Source organism: Synchiropus splendidus, chromosome 10 (assembly GCF_027744825.2).
Source record: "Synchiropus splendidus isolate RoL2022-P1 chromosome 10, RoL_Sspl_1.0, whole genome shotgun sequence".
NCBI classification, from domain to species: domain Eukaryota; kingdom Metazoa; phylum Chordata; class Actinopteri; order Syngnathiformes; family Callionymidae; genus Synchiropus; species Synchiropus splendidus.
The window spans coordinates 15,085,043-15,110,491 of record NC_071343.1 but is presented as its reverse complement, the minus strand read 5'-3'; the positions used below and the strand labels follow the sequence as shown (position 1 = coordinate 15,110,491).

General features: G+C 41.2%; 1 protein-coding gene across 5 annotated transcripts in view; it reads left to right on the top strand.

Annotated features, from left to right (window-relative positions):
* The window catches only part of LOC128765735 (hyccin 2-like), a 34,022-nt gene that overhangs the window by 4,366 nt on the left and 4,207 nt on the right, over window positions 1-25,449 (top strand). For 2 of the 5 annotated variants that reach the window (XM_053876749.1, XM_053876750.1), the window contains exons 2-12: window positions 6,980-7,064; window positions 9,847-9,923; window positions 13,360-13,461; window positions 15,153-15,332; window positions 16,595-16,675; window positions 18,264-18,379; window positions 20,334-20,429; window positions 21,081-21,197; window positions 23,081-23,168; window positions 23,243-23,399; window positions 23,881-24,036. In XM_053876749.1, the coding sequence (XP_053732724.1) occupies window positions 9,867-9,923; window positions 13,360-13,461; window positions 15,153-15,332; window positions 16,595-16,675; window positions 18,264-18,379; window positions 20,334-20,429; window positions 21,081-21,197; window positions 23,081-23,168; window positions 23,243-23,399; window positions 23,881-24,036 (1,150 nt within the window). In that variant the 5' untranslated portion in view covers window positions 6,980-7,064; window positions 9,847-9,866. Of the gene's footprint in view, window positions 1-6,979; window positions 7,065-9,846; window positions 9,924-13,359; window positions 13,462-15,152; window positions 15,333-16,594; window positions 16,676-18,263; window positions 18,380-20,333; window positions 20,430-21,080; window positions 21,198-23,080; window positions 23,169-23,242; window positions 23,400-23,517; window positions 23,539-23,880; window positions 24,037-25,449 lie in introns of all 5 variants that reach the window. The other 3 variants (XM_053876752.1, XM_053876751.1, XM_053876753.1) reach the window with 3 other exon arrangements.

Genomic DNA, 25,449 nt, shown 5'->3' with positions numbered 1-25,449 from the left:
GTGTGACTTATCTTTCCATTTCTATCCTTTTCCTCTCCTCCTTTATCACGTGTGAACCTTTAGGTTTTCTTTCCCTTCATTTGCTTGGCACTTCCATTTCTCACATTCTTCCTCTCCTCTCTGCAGTATGTCACCAAACAGCTTGGCCTCCCTAACTTTATCTCCTAACTTTACTTTTGGGCATTGTATACTCAAAGTTACTTGAGTAACTTTACTCAACTTTGAGTATATTTTGCATAAGAATCACAGGAGTCAAAAAATATAAGAAGAAAAAAACATTTATGAGTCGCACTGGACCATGAGTTGAATTTTCAGGGATATTTAGTTTACAAAATGTGTTGCATGAAGCGGTAACACCTCTTCCACTAAAATTGCTCAACTGTGTAGCCATTCAAGAAGCGAGCTTACTGAGAAACTAAGGAAGCTAAGGTGGGCGTTTTGACATTTATTGCAAGTAAATAAATATCATTCATTTGCAGCTGCTCTCACCCAAAATCAAGCTTTATAAGAGTGATCTGTGGAATTTCTGTAGTGGGTGTGTTATGACTGCAAGAGTGAAGGTCAAGAGCTCAGGCACCTTTTTTGTTTCGGTCAAAAAAATTCTTGGACTCATGGAAATTATTGCAAACAGCAAGTGTGGTTTTTGTGCTTAGCAATAGCTATGTCTTGTAACTGACAGTAGCTTGAATGGACAATATCTGGATTCAGTTTGTTTGGAGGGGAATTGTCGACTTTTGTCATTGCAACACAACCTTAAAGTACCTATTATTGTGTGATTTTGTTGGAAATGGCAGCAGCTTAGACCATGTTATGGAATTTGTCTGACAACTTGCTCTGCCACTTTTGTTCTGTGCCCATATATACACAAGACTCGATCAAACTGAAATGCAATTTCAGTTTGTTTACATTTCGCCTGGAAAACAGTGCAGTTAGGTTGTGCTAAACTTTAATGCTCATTAACAGAACTTGACAATTAAAAAAAAGTCTGTGGTGACCTCTAGTCTAGTTAGTTAGATATTGAGGATGGATTTACCAAGGTTTGATTTGCGACAACACCCTCATGCTGTATGGATGCGCCTTTTCTTTCTCGCTTCTAACCTCCTGCTCAGCTTGCTGGTCACGATTTAGCGCCTGTCTGAAGTTGAGTAGGTGCCAAAGCCCAGTTGATTTCTGGACTCTTTGAATTAGAGCCAGTGACTCCTTGTTGTCATATAATGACAAATTTGGGCTGGGAAAGTGCTGAAAAAGGACTGTGGTAACCGGGATATGGTTGGAAATAAGTGCTTCAGAATCCAGCCGGCTGTTTAGAAATCTTTTTAATGTATCCTGTTGCACTGATATGTCAAGTCCCATACATTAGGTGGCTGTAAATTTCCGAGATCATCTTCTGGGTGTCGCATTGGCAAGATAAACTGGGCAGAGCTGGTTTACTTATGCTTATTAACTTGGCTAGAGCTACTACAATTCTATCAATATCTGGGTTATGTAATTTCCGCCATCTGCTACAGTGCACCATGCGGAGCCAAAATGTTGTTGTCATTGTTACTGTATTTTCACACAACACTGTTGGTTGTCGTTTGAAGTGTTTTGGGTCTGTGTAGTGTAGGCTACACCCTTTTCAAATGCGGTTCAAAAGGACTTTGAATAAGAAGTGAATGAATGCACTGCCTCTCCACAATCCAGGATGTGGACATGAATGTGTGGTCTGCCTCGCAGGTCATGAATTCTCAAGGTGGTCCATTGAACAGACTACTAAGCGCCTTATGTGTCAATGTTTGCCCTCTTTCCTCTGGAGTAAAGTTAAATGCTAATCTCTTTCCACACTCTATGAACACACTGTCAGCAGCAATGCTAAATACTGTGGATTTAGTGGTCATGTGCCTGCAGTTTGAACGCTCAGTGAACTTGTGGCTATGTTGACACTTTTTTAAAGGTGCAGTCAGTCATTTCTCAAGGGATTGGTTGATGAATAACACATAGGTGTGGCTTTATCTTGAAGTGTCTGTGCTCTAAAAACAACGGAAGCAAGATCCAGCCCTGAGGGTGAGTAAACTGCTAGAATCATGTCATCAAAGGCGGTGATATTATTATTATGAGTCATAAGATAGCAATAATATCATTGTCTTTATTGCCTTGTATTATTATGGATTAAACCTTTCCAGTTTATGGCAACATGGGGCCGGGTCACTGTCGTATTCAAACTGTGTGTCGGCATTTGCATTTGAAACATTTGCTTAGGATGCAGGCAGAACAAAGTCTGTGTTCACCTGCGTGTTTGAATGTTGTGGCTCACCTTGTTAATTTGTGGAACCCTGAGCGTGTGTATACTTGGCTGCTACACAGACCCATCCCAGCACGTCTGGCCCTGCAGCTGCAGCAGAGCTAATTTTAGCCCTGGATGTGCGTACGCCTCAGTTCCCTCCGCCTAGCCTATGTGAGATGAGAGAGGGATGAGGCAGAAAGAGCAGCTAATTCTTACTCAACCCTTCCCTTTCCACTCCTTTCTCACCTCCTCTGTGCTTCAAAGAAGTGCTTATTTAATCTTTCAGTCTGTTTGCATGATTTTTTTGTGTGTGTGTGTCCTGGAGGCAGCACTATTGATCTCCTCCGGATCATTTATTGAGTGCGTACTCTGTCAGCCAATGACCTTTACTCGCAAAAAAGCCAGAGCATCATGTTGATGCATGTGACTGGTCACTCGCTGTGTGAGATGATCTTTTCATATTCTGGCAAATTGGCAGTCCAGCTTTTCTATTTATAGATCCTCCACGGACATTAGACAGCCTACTCCACCGGTGAGTAGCTGGTTGTTGTTACAAATCTGGGCGGCACGAGATGGAGATTATGCCGGTTCATTGTGGTCAGATGGCATTAGTGTTAATCTGTTAATCAAGAGAAAGTGTCTGGATTATGCATGCGGGTATGATGGTGGGGAGATACTGTACATACTGTACTGTGAAAATGAGCAATATTAATTAGAGGTGTTTCCTAAAGAGGGTCGTGCCATCTGAGTGCCATCCCTTTTTTTTTCTTTTTCTTTAATCGAACCCGTTTTGCAGGCAATGTGTCTCGAGAGATTTATTTTCCAAGTTTCTTGACCTCAATTATGGTGTGAGCTCACTGCATTAAAGAGGGGTCCAACGTAATAAATACAAATGTGAGGCGATGAAATGTGTGTTTGAAGCCACTTCAGAGATGGGGTGAGCTGCTCGGTCGTCGCCCAGGGACTAGGATTTCCTCTGATGTTAAAACATTGGACCCGGGGAGGATGCTATTGCTTGCCCCTGGAAGATTTCCCAACAATTCATCTGGCTGAAGACTGTTCAGAGCCAAGTGACAGATCAAACCTGAATGTTTTGTTGTTTTTGTTGTTTTTTTTGTTGTGTTGTTTTGTTCAGATTTGGCTCAACATAAAAGAGGTTTGTTGTAAACCTTTTCTAGCCAAATATACTTGTGGAGACGGGCAAACAAGGCAACCCGTGTCATGAACTATGACCCCTTAGTTCAAGGCGATAATCCCAGTGCTGTGATCTGCTTTAACATGGTGAAGAGAATCTCATTCTTATGTGTCCGTCCAGCTCCTTCTCTGTGTAATATTTAACTCGAGTGACCCAGTTGTTTCTTAGCTAAACAACAATGCCCTGCCTCCGTTATCATCAGCATAAGTTCTGCATTTAGCATGTGAGAGGTTTACTTTTAGTTAGTCAATGACTGCACATAAGTTTTGGTAGCTTTAATCTCTTAAGAATGTCTACTTCACAACTGATGTGTGATGAATAACCATGATATTAAGTCTGAATTTCTATCGCTGATTTTTTTTTTTTGCCTTCATCATTGTAGATTAAAATAAATTGTAGTGGTAGTGTTGGTTACAAACATTAAACATCAGGGCCCGACAAATAATTTACTCGATGTGCAATGCTTCAATAGCTTCCATTAAAAGCATAAAAACATGTCACAGTGCCAAAGACAAACAAGCTGTGATAATACTTTGCTTAAATGTGTGGGTTCTTTTCATTTTTCACATGGAAAATTTGCTGATGCAATTCCAGCAAACTACTGTATAATTGTCGTGTATCATTGACATGATGCTCACTAAACATATATTGTTGAATGTATAATAAATGCCAGTTGAGTCATGAAGTTATCCTGTGTTATATTTTTAACTTCCTACCAACAGTTCCCACTTGTTGCACTGCGTCAGTTCGTCCTCATGACACGTTCAATGCAGTCCCAGTAAAATCCATACAGTTAGAATTCGTCAACATTTCATTCATTCATTCATTCATTAACTGGATCCTGGGAAGCTCAGAACACTAATGTCTTGATAACTACTAGTATTGGCTCATCCTCCTGCGTATTTCCAATACATTCTTTCTCAAGGTAACTGTGTTAAATTGCTCTGAAGAGTTTATCATGAGAGCTGTAAATTCTTTTTCCATCGTTGTTTTATAGGACATGTTGGTCACGGTGGGCTGACTGAATCTGAGGGGAACTGGACAGTGAGAAATGGAACAAATAGGCACAGATCTTGCTCAAACTAAATAATTCATGGCCGACTGAGCCAAGCTGACCTTGAAAAATCTTCAATGTGGAACTGTTGATACCAGCTCATTTAGGACAGGGGAAGTTGACACTGACACACACACACACACACACACACACACACACACACACACACACACACACACACACACACACACACACACACACACACACACACACACACACACACACACACACACATTCATGTTTGTATTGCTATCCTTGTGGGAACATTGTGAGGTTTCTCATTGACATAAAACCCTAAACCTAACCATCCAAAACACATGGCTAACCTTAACCAGGTCTGAACCAAACTTACACCTAATCATAATGACCCAGTTATTTAGAAGTTTTAATCTTCAGGCTGTGTCTGGATGAATTTGTGTGTCATATACAGCACTGCTGCTGTCCCATGAGAGGTAAATGAAGGCCCTTGAGAGGGATGTTTGCGCTGACTGGCATGGAAGCAAATATGGACATTGCTCTGAGCTCCAGCCTTGGATTAACCGACAATCCCTGTCTAAGGGGGAGCAGACATGACTACCGGCTAGTAGACTTCCATTATTGAGCTGATTGTGAATCTAGAGTTTCTCTTAACTGTTTGTTTGCTGATGGCAATGCTCACATCAGTGTGGATTCGCTGAAAGGGAAAAACACTTTTTGGAGGATCCAGTTCAGGTTCAATTCCACCTCATAATGTGCTTCATGGATTTACAATTGGTGGGTGAAAGGAGTTTTCCCAAGCTTGAAAGGAAAGACAAAAAGCACGTTGTACAGTATGTATAACGACTGCTGGCCGATGCCCTGGAAATGGTCAATACATTAAAAGCTTTGTGTTACATTGTTCCGCCATATTTTCTGTCTAATTCTCAGTTTGACAACATCATTGTTATTTAGGCTCCTAAGTGCTGTAAACAGGATGGGTTGGCACTCTCAGATTCCACAGTGAGCTCTGCCTTGGGACAATGAGCCGGTCACTCATGGAGGAAGAGTTAATGGAAAGTTTGCTTATTGTCATTGAGAAAGCCTCATTAGGCATGTGACATATTTAGTCAACACTGACAGCTAAATACAAGCACAGGAGTGTGAGCCGAGGGGAAGTGATCAACTGAGGAGGAACTATGCACATGCATTCATTCAACGTGCAGGTTTACTTTCGCAGAACTATGAGGGGTGGGTGTTTTGGAGTGTTGAAAAGATCATGAGGTTGACGAATAAGAACTTCTTTTACTCTGTGTTGGTCCATATTAGTGAGGAGTTGTTTTGTCTGTGCATGTTTTTTTCTTTTCAAGGCAGTATTAACACAGTACATGAATGTTGTGGATTGTTATATATGTATATAAATATTTTTTTTGACAGTAGCAATGATGAATCCATTATTTCTTCAGGTCGTTTCCCTGACAAATCCAACTGTCCACACAAGTCTTAACACATTCTTTCTGTATTTAATCAAATTAACTATTCTGAATTTCCTGTATACGTTCTATTTGTAGAACAAGCCAGTATATATAATATAATATGTTTGTCGTCTCATCTGATTCCTTTCTTTGTGTTCTGTTGTTCATAGACATCATCAATGTGGCGCTGTCTTTCTCCTTGCAGCGTTCTGTAAAAATGCAACCTTTCCCTCAGCGTTTAAATCTAAACAGCAGCATTGTCTTTGTTTTTGGGTGCCACTAAAATACAGTATCCACTTCCTATAATATATGATATGTATCCCTATAAAGGAGTGGTGATACGATACAGTGCAATATATTGCGATACTGTTGAGCCATATATTGTAATAAGAACCACAATTTTAAGGGTGAAAATCAGATAATGTAATACAATATTGTGTGCTTGAAAATGAGTTTATTCTTTTGTCAGTCCAGTTAGATTTTTCTGTTAGATTTTGCACAGAGGAATGAAAGAAGAGTGAATGAAAAAATGATATGTATGATATGTAGAATGAAGTATTTAACAAGTCTCCATGTATTTAATATTGATCTAGCTTGTTTAAAATATCAAGACAATTTCACACAGTCAGGTATTGCGATATTTCAGCAAAAACATACGATATAATATTTGAGTGTATTGATATTTTCTTACATGCTGGCTACAATTCACAACCAGACTCTGATTAATATGGTCTTTCGTACTTGGAAGTAAAATGACATGGCTCACACACGCATCTTGACACAGTCTGTCAGATTTGTAGCTATCTTGTTTTGGCTATGCACCGATGAACCTTTATTCTGACTCCTGGCATCAATATTATCCACCAAACATGGGCGCCTCTGGCCGCTTTGCCCTCTTGTTGGGACTCATTTGAATTGTTTAGAAGTCCTTGGCTGTTTTCAGACATGACACTGTCCCTTGGTTGCCAAGACTCTTAAATTTTGTCTTGGACTAGAACTGAGATTTTAATTTTTGCCCTTTTCTTTTGTTCTTCCAGGTGTCCATCACTGACTGACAAATGTGTGAGTCTGCGGAAAACCATTTTATCTTCCTTGTGAAGATCTGAGTTGTGGGGCACTGAGGTAAAAGAGCGTATTGTTTGAACAAACTCATGAGCATACATTTTACAGCTAGTCTGACTGAAGTTCTTCGCTAACTGTTTAGATAATACTTTTACCAATGTTCTTCTTAGCTTTCAATACATTAACAAGCATACTGTGTTTTCAGCAACTTGCACTTTTTATCCTTCACATGACTCTGTGGCTCCATAATCCTGTGCAGTTTCTGCACAGACTCTGACACTTTGACATACCGGGGGAAACGTATGAGTCAGCTTTTCAGGAAGAGCTGAACAAGCTCAGTAAATTGAGCGTTTCAATCCATGGTGAGATTGGAGGAGTATGTTCTTGCAGAAACATCCCGACTCAGTAAATAGTCAGAGCACCGCCGACCTTGATACAAATCCTCAGTCTTGCTCTTCTAAGCCTGTTTTGTAACACATTTAGGCTAATCTGCACAATTCCAAGAGTCGGGCGTTTAAGTTGGATTTGTTTTTAAACGGGAGCTCAAAAACGACTCTGAAATAATGAGTGTAAACTGGTTGTGCAGCTGTTTTTCATTTCTCACTCGGCCAAAAACAACAGTTGATGATTTGTCTGTTTTCCATTGGCTTTAGTCCTACGTGGCTCATCATTGATACTGAACACAGGTTAAATAATAGTGTCAAATGAGGTGCTATGACTTGGGGCAATGGTGGCGTTTAATTCTGCCAAAACACAATTTTGTGGGTTTTCAGTAATTGCCGACATGATTTGAAATGATTGTAACTCCTTGAAGGTTCATCCTGTGTAGAAAGTTCAAATGGTGAACCGGAGCTTTTAGCTTGTGTCATTGTCATTATTGTCGTCCCCAGTCCAAACACAGGGCAGATTTACCATGTTGCACCGCCTTGTCATCCAAGAGTTGTGCAAGCTTTCTGTTACAATAACTCCTGAATGGTCGGTGCAATAAAAAAAAATTCTATGGAATGGAACTTAAGCACAATGTACGATGCACATGCATATATATAGATGGTTAAAAACAGTTGTTACATTAGAAAATGAGCTGGAAACTGAATATTAAAATTGGTATTATTCATGTCATTTTAGAGTTGAAATTGAACTTTTGTCATTTTTTTCCCCATTTAAACTGGCAGTCAGTCAGCATTATTGCGCAAAAGTGTTCCTAGTTCACCTTTAAAGGAAAAGTAGAGTATAAATCAACAATTTGAAGAATGGACACAAACATTTCATTTATTTAAATTTATTCTGCCTCCAACAAGCACAACCCCCAAGTGCTTTAATACGGCAGAAGACTATTGTTGTGATAAACATTTCTAATTACAGTTTTCCAGTGTTTTGTCACAACAAATGAACCAGTTGGGACAAGTTTACTGTCGATTATAGTCGACATTGTTGTCTGGTCCTTACAGTGTTAATTGTCATATTTAATAATGTGGACTTTGTGTTCATGTCTTTGACCTTGTGCCAGTGTACATTTTCTGCATTCATTGCAGAGGAACTGTTATTATTCACAGCAGAAATCCAGGTGTCGCACTTGTTAATCCTTCCACTTTGAAATGGAAATCTGTGGTGTCTGGCCTGCTCTTGGTCCGTAATCCCATCCAGTCAAAGCCACTTTATGCCAGATTATGTGCTTTGATGTGTCTAATATGACAGCAGCGTTGCAGTATCCATTGGATTGCAGAGAAACTACCGGATCAATATTGTTCATCGTTCATGAAGAACATTGTAGTCAAGTGTTCACTTCTGTGTTGAGTTTGAATTGTCCCAAAACTAAAAGAGGCTCCTCGAAACACGGTCCTTGTCCCGATAAAGTAATGTACATGACTCAGACGCACTTAAATCTCTGGTTTGTATTAATGTATGCACATATCTGTGGTTTTGATGACCAGAATATGTTTTAATATGAATCAGAGGAGAAGGTTTATCTATTCACAAATGTATTTTGTGTTGCTTTTAGGATGTGCAGGGATGAATTACAGACTGTCCTCTATAATTGTATCTGTCTGGATGTACCATTGTAATGAAGTAGTCATAAGCATTTGCATTTTTATCAGACGACTTTGAGTCACTGGAACCGAGGGTTTGTGTGTAGCGAAATTAGAGGCCTACTCAGCCAAATCATTAGTTGTTGGATTGTAAACACATGTAAATGAAAATTTGTGGTCCGTCCTTGACTCTTAATGGCACACTAAATGTCCTTGTCGTCAACCTTTCTACCCACATTTAGATTTGATTATTATTAGATTAGATAATCTTTAGTGTTGTCGTGGTTTATCAGTAATCAAATAGTTAAAATAAACCTGTTCTTCCAGCCGCTCGCCAGACACTGTGCCTTTGAGTGCACTTTGCTTGTATCATTTCAAATGGTTTCTGAGGTCACAAAAAGAATGCTGCTGCTGAATGTCATGAAAACTCAGATTTGAATGTTCAGTTTTCATAACAGACTTCATGTGTAGATTTGTATTCATGTTTTCACTGGAGAATGCAGTCTCTAAACTGACAGCTTATGCAACAGAGTCTTCCGAATCGACCCAACTCCGTCTCATGAAACATACAAATTCTTTTTGATATTTTTATACCCTCATATTGTGAGTGTTTTCACAATGATATTATTGTGACTGATGATAACTGTAATGGGCATAATAATTACAATACTGGTAGCAGACCGATGAAAGATTTATCAGTGAGAAAAAGAGAAAACAAATTTGTTGAAAATGAATTAACATCTGTTATAATGACATCTTTTGTTGTGAATTTGACCTCCAGCTGGGCCTTAATGTGTTTGTCTTTTGTTCGACAGGCAGCAGAGGGGGGTCTCTGATGAAGATGCTGGGTTCAGAGCGCGGTGTTGTCGAAGAATGGCTCTCAGAATTCAAGGTAAAGGCCATGTGCTCTCAATCATGACTCATGCTAGCTGCGTGTTCGACTTGAGGTCAGAGCTGTGCACGTGCGGTAATGAAAGCGGGGAGTGTTCACAAGATGAAGCGGTGCTTACTGAACGTGGTAAGCATAAGCGTTTGCAACCTTAGGATCTTTATACCATTGATATACATTTTAAAATGGCTTCAATGTCGCACCGCTGGAGCAAATGTTAGCTGACATCTGGCCACGTGGGTGGGTGTAACGTGACCGTGGGAAGGTCACCAGCCTTGTCACTGAACCAGCTCATCTTGACAAACAATCAACCGCACTCTCATCAAAGCCTTTGGTCAGTGAAAGAAAACACGCCTTAAAAAGTAAATGTATGCAGTCCTTGTCAAGTGCATTTTCTGATTATGATTTAACACTACATTTTAGTTATGGATACAGAAGGGTGATATAAAGTGGCCTGAGTTGGCTCAAAATGAAGTGTAATATTAAATTAAAGCGCTTGAAAATATTGAATTTTATTTTGGTCTATTTAGGTCACGCCACTTATAAGCTAATAAATATACATTTTGTTAAGCTAATTTGGGCTGTGTTTATCGTTTCGTCCCCGATGTGATTGACCCCTGAATTGGAATAGACTATAGGATCTGTGGTTTACAGCAGTCACTATGGAGGTTTATTTTGCCATCCTCATGAACTTACGTTCCTCCTTACACCGAATTATTTTGTTGCATTACTGACCACTGCTCAAGAGTGAAAGACGATGGTTACGATGGGATAAAAGATGATCTGCGAAATACAAAATCTTGGCCATAGGGGTTTGTCAGAGCACAGTGAATTTGAAAACGGTCGTCCCTAACAGTCCACCTGATAGGGAATATCCTCCTCGACTGACAGGTTGTGCTACAACCTATCAACAAAAACAGCAGAATTTTTCTCAGCATATGGGGGGAAAACTCATGGTCGGGGGTCAAATCCCATTGCAGGGGCCCCATATGCTGCTGTTGGGAACCCTGGTGTTAAATATTAATATTGTGTTCTCACTTTAGCCATTAGTCTTGTTGTTAAATTTCAAATGAGTGATTAAACAAAACTGCAAATTCAGCTGAACATACTGAGGCTCAGGACTGTTTTTATCAGGTGCCTAGCCAAATAACAGACCTGTCCTGTCAGCCTGAGACATGGAGTAGAGCTATTGTTTTCGCTAACTTGCTGCCATGGAACAGTAACAGGGAAAATGACATTAACACAACATTTATAATGTATTTGTGGGGAATAAAGTTTTTATGTGTCTGTGTGTGGATGTGCTGAAGGCCACATGGAAAAAAGTGATTAATGGCGGAGTCCAAGTTAGCGAGCTGTGACAGAAGGGAACACAAATCCAAAAAGAGGATGAGAGTCTGAATAATAGCATGACTCACTATGTGTGTGTGTGTTTCGCAGACCAGCACTTTGGGCTCCATCCGTCTCATACTGAATCTGTGCCGAGAGAAAACAAATGTCCTTCATAATCTTCAGTAAAGACATTTAGAGAAGCGTTTAGCGAACTCTCTCCACCAGATGAAGAGCTTCACATCATGTTTTAATGATGCCCTTCTCCTAAATAGATGTCTTAAGCTCAATTTCTTACGTACACACCTCTCATGATTTAATTTTCCCCGGCAGTGCTGACTTCCCAGAATGCTGACAGCGCTCACAGGAAAGGCTTATTTCACTGCTGCTGTGTTACACATGAATTCACTCAAATTTTAGGTAATGTGAGGAAATTGTTTCCCCTTTAGGCCCAGTGGTTTTGTTAAGGCCCTGTGTTACATGTTGGGACGTAGCGATACTGTAAAGGTAATCACTCACTGTGAGACAGTAGAAGATGACCTAAATGTGACATTATTTGTACCATTTATGTTTCTTTTTCCTTATGACAAATGATCTATCAAATGCAGCACTGTGCCAGCACCTGTCACATCTGTCAAGTAAATAGTTTTGCCTTTTGAATCTTTTAATTAGAACTTTACGTTTGACATTTTTCTTTACGTCGGGTTTCGCTTGAGGAAGGATTATGTAATCGCTAAACAAATTGAGTGATCAATGCTCTTTACACTGCCCCAAGGGCTTGTTTTTATTTGACAACATAGCAAAAGCACTAGTGTGTGTTTGCATCTTCAACCCTGTAGCTCACACACATCACGGAGAAGGAAGTTACCGGGAATTGTTTACGCTATTTTTGAAGCATTTAGTCTCTCCTTGTTCTCACTTTCTTTTCAACATCCATAGAGTTCATTACAGAGTGTGCACGCAGCGTTTACTGGCACGTAGGCTGCAGTTTTTCAAAAACAAAAGGCATCATCGGTTGCATTTGGACGTCACTCATTTATGAAAATTTGAAAAAGCCATGGCAACTGTGGTCACTAGTGATCTTGACAACAAAATCCGCAGTCCAACTTGACCGGGGCCAAGATGAGACTGATTCTAAATGTAGTCGATAGCGAGACAAGAAATGTGATCTTGAGAACAAGACTGATCTTGAGTACTACAACACTAGGTCAAGGACAAACACACATCCTGGTTTGGTTGCGTCTGGGAATGAAATGAGTAAATGGGGATCAGCACATCCAAGTCTGAGGCCAGATTTTCCTAAATATATCAGATGAGTGGAAGAAGCCTTTACTGTAAGAGTCCAAGCTATGAGTAGCCATTATGATGATGAAGCAAAATGAATGATGGCAATTAATTATGCAGGCAATAATACTAATGGTTGAGGCATGATGAGGATAATCACACAGTAAGGACGACTGAAACAGGTTTGATTGTATTATGGACGCTAATAACAACAAGAATGATTTCACAATGATGTCATCACGAGATCACACGACCCAGTGAAAGCATTTCAGTTCTTTAGATTTAGATTCATTATGAAAAAATGTTTTTTTTTTGCAGTAAGAAATACATGTCCGTCTACGTCCGACTAATAGACTTGTGCTTCGATATGTGGTATTCACTTTGGTCTTGGCCTCACCCCCTCCTTGGTCTCTGTATGCTCTGTTCTCAACTCAGGCTCAGGTTCGGTGGTCGCAACTGCAATACCACTAATAATCACATGGTGTTATATATCATAATGCTGGCAACAATAATTCTAAAACTCAAAACAGTGATGACTGACATAATGATGATGGTGATAAGGAAAACTGCCCAGAGCAACCCTTAATAGGTTTTCAGTGGATGTGGTAGGATGGTGGGGCAGACACAGGATGAGGTGTCAGGTTCTTGTTGAGTATATTCTGGCATTCTTGAATCGGAGCTGGGTTTAAGTGCAAAGGAAAAAGGATTTCTGTTTGTCCCTGATGTAAACACACAGAGAGAAATTTCAGTCGATGGAAAGGGAAGTAATCCTCTTTGATATTCTTATTAGGTGTGTACAAATTCTCTCTTTTTTCTTCTTTGGTTTCAGTCTTTACCAGAAACCCACATCCACAGCTACGCAGGCAGCCTTCATTTGAAGAAGTCTTTGGTACCAGCTCTCTACAGAGTCATCCAGGATCCCAACAATGAGGTGAAAGACATTTACATGTGCAGATGCTAGCACTGTCTCAGGGAAATGTGCCCCTTGGTTTTTGCAAGATGTCTTTTTTTAACTGTGTGGAGGCACACAGAGTTCTCCCCAAGATTTGAATTTCTGCAGCAGCTCTCTTCTAAATACACAATTAAATTGGAATATATGATTAAAAACATCAAAGAGTTGCAAATGGACGCGTTTTTATGCAGCTGCATTTCAAGCAAGGTCTGAAGCATCTTCGCTTGTATCACGTAGAACTTTTTATCACTGGTGTATCATGGTTGAATTCACAGCATGCAGGAACCTAAACCTACAACACCTAAACAGTGACCTACAGTTACAGTTAGCATGTTTTTTTTTTCTTCCTTTCTTGTGCTAATGCCACAGAGAGCGTTCCTCTTTATTTTGGGGTCAGCTTCTGTGCAACACACACACATTTCTGTTGTTTGGATGCACAATTAACTGACCCCAGAACAGCTGTCTTTCCATGAGCCACATTTGATTCACGGTAGTGATTTATCTCCCATTACGTCCAACCAGTGACAAAGGGGGAAACTTTCCATTACACATTGTCTGTGTGTCCTTTCTCTGTGTTTGCTTAATGTCACAATGACATTCATTGATGTTTCAAATAACTGCACAGTGAAGCCGCGATAAGCTATCAATGTTTATCTAGTGGTTCACATGAGCTCCCTACAAGGCTGGTCCTCATACAGTATCAGCTCGCAGATTAGTGTCATAGGGTTCATGAGAGGGACACCAAGTAACCCCTAATGTAACACCTGATGCAAAGTGCATAAATTCATTTGCCTTTAAATTGTATTACTACTTAAACTATCATCCATTTTTAGTCAGTATGAGCACTAATTCTCACGATAATTTGGTTTGTCTCTGCAACAAGCTGGATGAATGGACATTAAACAGGCCATTGGTCGTTGGGGAGGAAGAAAATATTGCTACATTCCAATTGTGATACATGATGATGACGTGCTATTTTACGTGCGCTATATTGAAAGTAATTTTATGAAGAAATACTTGGAGATGTTTGTGTTTTTCAGTCTTGGTAATAGACAACGAGATCTGGTGAGCGTTCAAGCCCAGGTCGGAACGTCAGCTAACCACTATGGTGGTTGAATCTGTAGGGATAAAACAAGCATCTGTGACAATGACCGGGGAGCCTAGACAAGAGCTGTGCCCTTTAGTTATGCTAGACTCATGGAGCACATAAACCTATGGTCAGTGCAGTGCCCATGTAGCATCACTGCTAACAGATTATGTCTAATAAATGGATGCAACTCAACTTTAGAATTAACTGTTCCAGGTGTTTTTTTCTTGTTAAAATAATATATTTATGAACAAATATCACAATATATTACGATACATGGTGTTGCCGCATTCCCACCAATACTAGGGCCTTTGTGGTTGACCCCAAAATTGCTCCAAAGGTGTGTCCTGGCATCCTGGCAAGATTTGTACTATTTATACTTGAGAATTATAGGTTGCTCTACTTTTCTGCCCTTCTGTTGTTGCTATGCAAACCAATCATTGCAGTGATGTTGTGGTAAATTGTCATTTAAAAAGTATTACACCAAAGCAAGTTGTTTTAAATCCTTCCAACATTATCTTTGCTTCCCTCTCTTATCTTATCTATCATACCGTGTCCCCTCATGTTTCTCCATCTGTTCCAGCTTTTGGAGCCAGTGTGCCATCAGCTCTTTGAGCTGTACCGGAGCTCTGAAGACCGCCTGCGCCGCTTCACTCTGCAGTTCCTGCCTGAACTGGTGTGGGTTTATCTACGAGTCACAGCCAGCAGAGATCGGCAGAGCAACGGCTGCATCGAGGCGCTGCTCCTCGGCATCTATAACCTGGTGGGTGTTAATCTGGCTCGTCATGGTGAAATGAACACATGACGTAAGCGCCGTGGCAGCATCAGAACGTTGGGAGTTTCTGACAGTACTTCTTCTGACAGAAAATGCTGTTGGAAGTGCGGAAATGCATCACACCCTTGAGCTTTAGGAAAGGTTAAGGTTTAGCCACAAATGTAGTTAATGGAGCTCATGTTAACACAGTCAATTCTAGGTTTTATATCCGAATGTCATTCAGTAGAACAAAAGGAAAGAAGAAAGTTAGAGCTGTTATTCATGGTAGTTTTGTTTTAATTCTTCAGAAGTGCTTTCCTTGAAGTTGGGAACACAACAACAGGGTCATTTTGAACGGCCCAAAATTGAGAAGCTCGTAATTATTTAGAAGGCTTTCCAGCCTCCTCTTTGTGGTATTGTATTAATCCTACTATTATTAAACTCATGATACATATTTTCACTTTTTTGGTTGACACAAACGTCACGTTACTAGGCCGGACTTTAGTCACCCTTGTGTTAGCTATTAACTTGTCTTATCTGATGAATTTATCTGCTGCATGGAGTTTGCTCTGATCTGTGATCTAGGCGAGGTACTATTCCTGGTCTTAATGGACAATTCACAGTCGTCAAAACACAATTGTCATAGAGCAGAAGCACCCAACACATTAATGTTGTACACATATGTTGCTGTATTGTGTTGATGTGCATGGCCTACGGATGGGTAATGCTGCTAAGTGAGGCCTGGTGACATGGAGGACAATCCTGAGGGAGAAACCCTTTTAATGGACCTGTGATAGATGACATCACCAGGAAGCACTGTACTGGTAATGGGCGTAGTAAAAGAGATATCAGGAGCAGGAGCTACTTGTGACCAAACACAGCGAAAAGAAGGTTATGCATAATTTATGTCTGTCTACTATTCCACACAGACACAGTTACTAAACCCTCTTTCTTGCTGTCATGTACAAACAGCTCTCAACAGTCTCATCAGTTATTCCGTTTGTCTTATAGGTCAGTGGACTGATAGACTAACCAATTTCAAGAGAGTGAAATCTTTTTAAATTGCTGAGATCTGGTCCAGGAACATTTGTTGTTTCTCAAATTTGTAATGCTGCAGAGATTGTGTTGCCGTCTGGCTCAGACGTTCAGGTGGAGGTGATTCATGAAAGGAATGTCTGCGAGGAAATCACAAGCCTGCATTGGATAACAACAAAAAAGCTTCAGATGTTTTCGGACTACCACTTACTTTCTTTGTTCTTTTACCGCCCCAGGAAATCGTGGACAAAGACGGCAACAGCAAGCTACTTTCCTTCACTATCCCATCACTGTCTAAACCTTCGATTTATCATGAGGTGGGAGCAGCTCTATGTTTGTCTGTCAATATTTATTTTCAGATTTCTTTTTTGCCCTTTTTTTACATGCATACTTGCACTTCGCAGTATAGCTTCCCAGTCTGATTTCGGGAAAGAAAATGAATGAGTCTAATTCCAATGATTATACGCTCAATGTGTTGTGGAGGTGAGATATGTGTGAGTAAAGCTGTTTTGGCATGTAAAGACGGCTTATTAACATTACTGCGGCATCATGTTCTTCTATACTGTAGTCGTAGTCAGGTTAGCGACGCTGCACACTTGAATCTCTTGCAGCGACTGACTTCTAAGCACAGAATCTAATAGGTCATCTTGATACTTTCCTGGTATGGTAGCTTTATTTTTTAATAGTAAGAGACTTGTGACTAAATCAATTGAAAACATGCTTGTGACAGGAACTGCTGATCAGGGACTATTTTCTTCTTCCAAGTGTTGCACATGTGTTGGTCAGTGTTGATGAGACTACCGTGTGTCGTGTACTGACGGCGATTTATCGCAGTAATTACAAGCCTGAAAGCCTCCCTGCTGAGAGTATCAAAAGGATGAAGGTGGAGGTGGATTGGAGGCAGAGGGGGTGCATGAATCAAAGCAACCATCAGTGACTGGAGTACAGCACTTCCCATCACTTGGCATCATCCCCGAGCTACAGGCATTAGCATACACTCCACTTTTTGAATTAATCCACTCTGCTCCTTCTTCCTCTCTCAGAATTGTTCCGACTGAATATCAATTCAATTTGGAGGTGACTTCTGATCTGAACATCATCAGAGTGGAGTGGCCTCGCAATTTAATATCGGTTATTCATATAATTAGTTTCCACTCCATCATTATCTGTCACTGTCTTTTATGTCCTTTTCCTTAGACATGAGCTGTTTAAATTATTTTTCCACAATATCTTAGTCAAAGAAAGACTTGCTCTTGCCCCCAGGATGTCAATGCAAAATTATGTGCACTGAATGGAGTCTAAAGCAACTGGCGTCAAGCTTGCGGTGTATATTGGTTTCGTGGAAACTCCCTGCGCAGAATGTTAGATGCCTTATTTTTCCTGTCTACAATGGTAACTTGGCTCAATGTTCTCAGCATTTTGCAGTTTCACCCCTGGTTTCCATAGAGGCATGGCTGTTGTTGCAACATTTTCAGGCTGGCTGTTACACCAACAGAGCTCAATTCTCCTGTTCTTGTGAGGATTTCAATGTTGCATTTAAAGGCAACAGTAAACCTTATGGACGTAGCTTGGGAATTATCCGATGTCCTTTAGATGTGTTGCCTGAGAAATAATCTAAAAGGCTGTGAAGATGATCGTTGTGATTGCAAGAATTCATAATTCACCAAGCTGATAGTGCCTCTGAGACGGCGACGTCCAAACCTTTCACCATACCTTCATAGTAGCTGGAGGGCTACAGTTATACCGCTCAGGACTGCCATTTTACAATAATTGTAGCCCCGTCCCTAGCAGATTGAACTACTTTTAATGTGACCTGAGAGAAATATCTCATTGTCTGGTCAAATGCATTAAGTGATTCCTGCCACACAGAGCACAGAAATCAATATGTATATATTGTGTCTACAGCCTTCTTGCCTGGGATCTATGGCGCTAACAGAGGGCGCTCTCTGCCAACATGACCTGATCAGAGTGGTGTACAGCGGCCTCCACCCTCAACGGGAAACTTTCACCGCTCAGAACAGGTATCAACTTCCCTAAACGTGATTTCTATGCGCCCGATTGATTCATTAAATGGCCAGCAGAAGAAAATGTGCTGTGTGCGTTTCAAGAGCTGACAACCACTCAGTGGCCACAGGTTAAAACCTTTGCTGACTGTCAAATCCAGCACCCACCTCAGCGCTCTGTGCCGTTCTGCTTCAACAAACGTAGCTTCACTCTTCCAAACCCAACATTTGACCTGTCGTTTACGCCTATTATGTTCACTGCTTCTCTTTCCTGTAACTTCGCAATGAGAAGTAATATGATGTAGAGCCTTTTCTGTCCTCCCTCAGAAGCTTTAAAGCTTTTTTGGCCGGAAAATCATCTCTGCTCTTGTGGATACGCAACAATATTCACTTCCTCATTAGATGTCTTGGACACCAGCCCAAAAATGAGCATCATTGCACTTAGAAGGGTTATTCATTTGAAATGGCTCACAACACTAGTGACAGAGTGGATTGATGTTTGCATAAGTAAACCTTCTGGTCGATTGGAATCGCTATCGATTAAATGGCCTTGTATCTCATGATGCTTTTATGACTTGCTTCATCATCGCTGAACTTATTAGTACTGCTATCAGTTATCATCGCTGCTGCTGTTCTGAACAATGTTATTGTTATCAATTGTCTAATGTTGTGAATGTTAATTGAAAAATATGTTTACTCCGTATATTTAAACATTTTTTTCACTATGTGCTTGAAATTGAGGAGTTTTTTTTAATAATAATTGTAATTTTTATGTGAAGAAAATATTATGTTATGGCAGTTCAATCATCCTGTTTGCAAAACATGTCTTGGTTTTGTTGTATATGTTTCAACCATGAGCATTGAAATCTGTTTTAGTATCCAAAGCTTTTCAGTAATGATAATAGCAGTCAACTAGACTCAGTCCGAGCTATGTTTAATTTTTAACGCCCCTATGTGGAATTTCCCCACTGTGGGACAAACAATGAATATCTAAACCAAATTCGCACATCAGAGTTATGCTTAAATTGGGGTGTGTGGGCATGTGTGTGCGTGTGGGCTTGTTTATCCTACTTTGTGGGGACTAATTCTTGACAAAACTTGTGAGGATCGTATGACTTTGTGGGGACATTGGGCTGGACCCCACTAGGTTAAGCCTCAATTTGAGGATGAAGACTTTAAAATAACTTGGTCATTATAAGTCGGTTTAAGTTTGGTTTAGTGTCATGGTTAAGGTTAGCCATGTGTTTTGAATGGTTAGATTTAGGGTGAGAGGCTGGGGAAAACGTGGCCTTGAGAAACCTCACAATGTGAAAAAGCATGGAAATACGTGTGTGTATATAACGTGCTGACTTCCGTCTCACAACAGAAGCTTGGCAGGCACTGATTCGCCAGTCCGATCATAGTCAAATAAATCGGGATTGCTTTCCCATAGTCCGACTAAGATGTTTACATGCCTTTTGAAACTCATGCTGCCGTGGTCACATCAACAGTGAGCAACATTAGCACAGAAAAGCTGATAGAGCATTATAAACTCGTACCACATCATCAATGACAAAATCACCATGGCAACAAAGGTTATGGTAGCAGCAGCAGCGACACTGGCGTTATCAGCAACAATATTAACGCTTTTAACGGCAGCATTAACTACAATCCTGGGAATACGCACTTACATGCCTATACTCCCTTATTACTATGAATAGAGTACAAAAGGATGTTTCATCACGACATGATGAAGATTTCAACCTAATTACAGCAGCATGTGAGGCAGAACGTCTTTATACAGCTCATGGGTTTCTGTATAAAAGTGCTGAGGCTTGCAGAGTGCAAAGGAGATCATTTCACAGATTTGGGAGTTAATAAATTGCCTGAGTGACTGAGCACATATGTCCTTGGTGAAATTGTTACAGAGACCATATCAATGGCGTGTTTTTAAAGATATGAATGGTTGTTAAAAATGATTGTCTGCTTGCAGGTTTGAGGTGTTGTGTTTCCTCATGCTCTGCTACAACTCGTCTGTGGTCTACATGCCCCTCTCTTCCTATCAGTCGGTGTGCAGAATGAGCTCACGGTGAGAAAAGTCTTCTTCCCACCACAGTTGTCTGACCTTCTCCAACCACATCACCATCACTTGTCAATCTTGTGCTCCAATGGACACACTTATATGCCGCAAGGTTGTTGAGTTGGGAGTCTGCAGCCACCGCCTGTTAACTGCTGTACTCCGGCTTGCTGGCTTCTCAGGATATGAAGACTCCCCTACCGCGAGAAGACGGACAACGCCTCGAGCAACGTTGGTCTAGACAGATGGCAAACTGTTACTGCGGAGATTGCAGCACAGGAGAACAATGTACTCCTTTGGAGCCTAGTTCTCCTGATCTCTGCGCTCAGAGACTTGCTTACTTTCCTTCCTCAGTCTTTGATGTCATTGTTTGGAGTATGAAGTCAATTTCTGTTTCCTACAAAAAATATTCCCGCAGCAAGACCTCATTGCGCTACGCTTATCTGAGGTCAGGTTATAGGTCTAGCAAATGTGTTCTACAACTTTCTGCGGGTCTTGCGGTGAGGTGTCCACAGAGCATTTTCAAATTACTTAGCTGACTTTTCTGTATAGAAAGGAGCCAAGGGTCTATTCCAAGTGTCTCCTTGGTGAAAAAGGAAGATCCTATCTGGATAAACGACTCAGTTCAGCTCATTTTCTGAATGTGTTGTTTTTTCATTTCAGGTTGTGTGTGTGTGGCTTCCCCCGCCAGCAGCAGAAGTTGTGGAGAGAACCATGCAATCGTGTGCTGTTGGACCCTGAGTTCATGGTCCAGATGCTCACTGCTGTTTATCACGCCATGTAGGTATCCTGCGGCACGGTTCAAATGATTTACCTCTCAGGCACCCGACGTGGACGCATTGTGTTCATGAATTCGCTGCAGACTTCGACATGTGACATGTGTTGTTTAGCCTGGATCCATCACCAACAATCTGTTAACAGCATATGCTAACAGTCTTCGAGGACCGGCGCCCCCCCGCTGTATAGATTATATCAGAAGTGCATTGTGGGAGCAGGTGATTTCATCCCAGAGGACGATCGTTGCAAAGCTGATTACTTCTCCTCGATGATGGCTCATCTTCAGTGATAGATCCTCTAATTTAAGAGGAGAGCTAGCGTTTAGAGCGAGTCACCATTGGGAGCAGGGCAGCGTGAGTGGGCCGCATGCTTCATTGCCCCCAGGAGGAAACACGACTGCCATCAGGAGATGGGAGGTTGCCACTCGGAGTATCTGTGAGGCAGCTTGAGGGACGAGTACTACTACTTTTGTAATAACTACCACTTCACTGCTGCAGCTTCTACATTAAACATTCAAGCATCTGCTACCAGAGTGGTCACCACTTTAGAAGCAGTATTACTTAAATAACAGTTACAACAGTTACAACAACATGAATTACAGTTATCTTTTACGACATAAACATTCAGAAATGATTGACATGGTCATTAATAGTTTGAGGGAGAACCGAATCATATTGAAGTGCAGACGTTTAAGCTCTTATAGTCCACTAACTAATAACTAAGCTGCTGAGACAAGCAGGTAAGTGCTAATATTATTAACAGCTTTAAGTAAGTAGTGTTTATAGTAGTATTTAAGCTGATGGTTTTCAAAATTACAGTTCCGAAGTATTTAACCCAGAGCCAGCGATTCACATCGGTAAACCCAATTATATTTTTGTTGCTATTTTAAGCCATTGAGGATTCTGGGATTGTTTGATCTTTCAGTTTGTTTCATCCGGAGCTGAAAGGAAACACCGACATTCATCCCGTCACTGTTTGATCATTACACAACTGAATCAAAAACAACTGACGATTTTCATGTGAAGATTTTATGAATAAAACTGAGTGGCTGCTAACTTCAATGGAAATAGATCATCTAAGAGGCTCTTGGTGATCATTCGTTTTTACTTTTTATTCATTGTTTCATGATGGAAAATCTTTGCTTTATTTGAAACTAATAATGTGTGACATAAATGTGTAGAGTTGGGACTTGTTACTACAATGTGGTGAGGTAAATTATAATAGTATAGAAAATAAGGATGGAAATATGTGGAACCTCAAGGTGTGAAGGAAAGGAACGTGGCTTGAGGAAGGGATTAGTTTCATACTCGCATGTCACTTTGCATTATGGAATCATGGCCTGACTCTTATGACGTGCCGCTCAGTAGAGAAACCTGCTCTCAGACTTCCTTAGGAAAGAGCTGAGTCATTAATCTGGCTATCAGTGTGCTAAACTCAACCTCGTGGTGGTGTTGTGTTACATTTCTATTCCTCCATGAGGTGAACTGTGTGCTTCAGTCATTCAGTTGTTCACTACTTAACACCGCCTGTGTTTCACCGTCTTAAGCTGATGTTCTGCATCAAACACACTGATGACTCTATTCCACTTCTGACGCCAGTCAAGCTTGAGCTTGACAGGTAAGTGAGGAATGCTAGCTCCAGATGAGAAGAGGAGGTGCAACTAATTTATTTTAATTCACCTTGAATAAGTCTTACTCCATAAAAAATTCAGAAACGCTTCTGCAGCAACTGGACTGAATTGGAGCAGTTTCATGTGTTCAGGAGTTTGATCGTTCTCCGTCTTTATATAAACTCAAAAACAGTCAAGGATGACGGCCTCCTGACTCCTCCGTTAACTTGAGTAAGCACGAGTCATGATATTACCTAACATTATCTCTGTTGTGCAGATACAATGGCGAGTGGGAGATGGGGCGGGAAGCTCTGGAGGACGTTCTGTACCGAGCCCAGCTGGAGCTGTACTCTCAGCCTCTTCTGGTGAGTGTATGAAGTGAAATAACAAAAAAAAGTGCTTTATCAAACTCAATTTTTAAATCAAACGTGAATTTCAGCTGGGGAACGCAATGAAGAACTCGTTGCCCGATAGCGCCCCGAATGAGCCGCAGGGCCGCAAGGTTCTCCAGGTAGAGGTGACGCCGACCATCAGTCGCATCTCCATCTCTGCCATCACCACTGCGTCGATTCGCAGGCATCGCTGGAAGAGAGAAGGTAAAGCTTTGAGAGGAAACTAACTGTATTTCCATTTTATTATTGTTAGTTTCAGGTCATTTGTTACTTCTTTACTATTCTAGGAAAACATACATTAATTTTTTTTTCAATCTAAAAGCCCTCAAGAAGCTGTTGTTAGGTGAGACTGGCTTTAATGCCCTGGACAGTGAGAAGGAAAGCTGATTTCACACCATTTCCTCTGTTTAAATGGTGTTTCATGTCAGTAACTTTATGTAATTGTGCTCATGTAGTCTGTTTGTGTCACAGTGTGTGTTCTTCTCACTGCTCCTTGTTGCTCGGCTTGCCTGTGTCTGTTAAAATCATGACAAAATGGTGCTGCCTCCACCAGTAGACGGCGATCACAGGGGCGTCCTTGGGATAATGTTCAGTTGTTATCTATAAAAGTGCTGTTCCGTTGAAGCTGGAGACGCTTGCTGCCACTAAAGAAACACATCTCCTCATCTGTGTTGTTGACTCCCAGATTGTTTTGACTACTCGAGCGAAGCTGAGTTGAGCCTCACCGTCAATCCTCCTAGCCCCGTCCATCACCACTGGGAGCCGAAAGTGGAGCGAGGAGGGCAGCCTCACAGCCAACACAGCAGCAGCAGCAGCGTCATTCCCCCCATCACTCTTGAGGGTAGGGGACAGGGGCGGACACTCAAAGCAGAGAGGGTCTCAGGAGGAGGTGCTCCTTCGATCCGTATCCTCCCAACTTTACTGCTCCTCATCCTACCCCTCCTCTCCTTAAGGGTTTTGGCTGCCTCTTCGCTTCCCCAGACTATACTAACTCATCCAGTCCTCTTGACACCAAACGTCTCCTCTTTTCTGAAGAGTTTCTTATTCTGGGTCTGAAGGAGCTGAGGCTAGTGGGCATCTTGCATGGGACTGCCATCTCATCTTATCCTCTAGTTTTTTTTCTTAACCGTGCTTGACTCAGCGCTCTGGATTGCTGCCCTTGTCACTCACTGAGCATGTGTCCTGGCCGTCGGAGAGGTTTATTCAGTCCTCTGTGTCTAATTGATTTTATTGACTTTTTCTTTGGCTGTAAGTGGAAAAATACATCACATTTACTAATCTGGCGGGGTGCCTGCTTCCGTTTTTCTGCACTGCTTTACTCTGCACCAAATTCTTGTCACCCCGCAGCATTCATATCCCAGGGCGCCTGTTCCTCATCTGGATGTCTTTCTAATTTTACATCCTGCTTTTTGTTTTTTCTTCTATCGGCTCAGTGAGTGGGAAGAGGCCCGTCGTCACGCATGCACCCGTCACAGCAAGCCCAAGACGCGTCTTAAAACCGTCCAACAGTTTGAATGACAAGGACGACAGTCCAAGTGAAGTCCACTGTCAGACGCCGCCACGCAGCCCATTTTGTCCTCACTTATGTGTGATACATTGAGATACCTGGGTGGTGATGGTCTTCCAGTGGTCAATGTTTGTCTGAGTGCCATCACGTTCTCTATCCGGTTGTGTCGCAGCAGATCATTCTTGACCAGAATTGTTGGACTTTGTACTTCAAGAGCCTTAATGGTGTCAAACTCTAGGCTGGGGGGCTGAATCTGCTCAGCCATGTTGTTTCATGTGGCCCCATAATGCTCTCCCATGTTTTAAGCATGCAAATGTTAACACCTTAACATACAGTATAATGAGCTCTGAATGAATGATGTCCCATCTATTTCTTTGTGATTTACAGACAAAAGAAAAAGATATGGCACCACCACAAAATGCAGATCTCGTTATGCTATTATGTCAGAAGGCTTGTTTTGGTAACTTGCAAACAACTATCAACAACTATTAACTATCTATCAATGTCAAATAGCACCACTGGGTCACTTCGTGAAGTGACATTTTAACCGCCATGAACAAACTTGAGAAATGTGCTAATGCTAATCTGCCACTAGCATGGCTAATAACTTACAAGCATGGCTAATAGCTCAGGTTTTTACTCTTTGCAAACACTCAGAAAGGTGTACAAGAATATACACAAATAATTGTGTTAACTCATTGAGACATTTCGCTCGCTTGAATGACAAAAACAGGATGTTCAGATCAT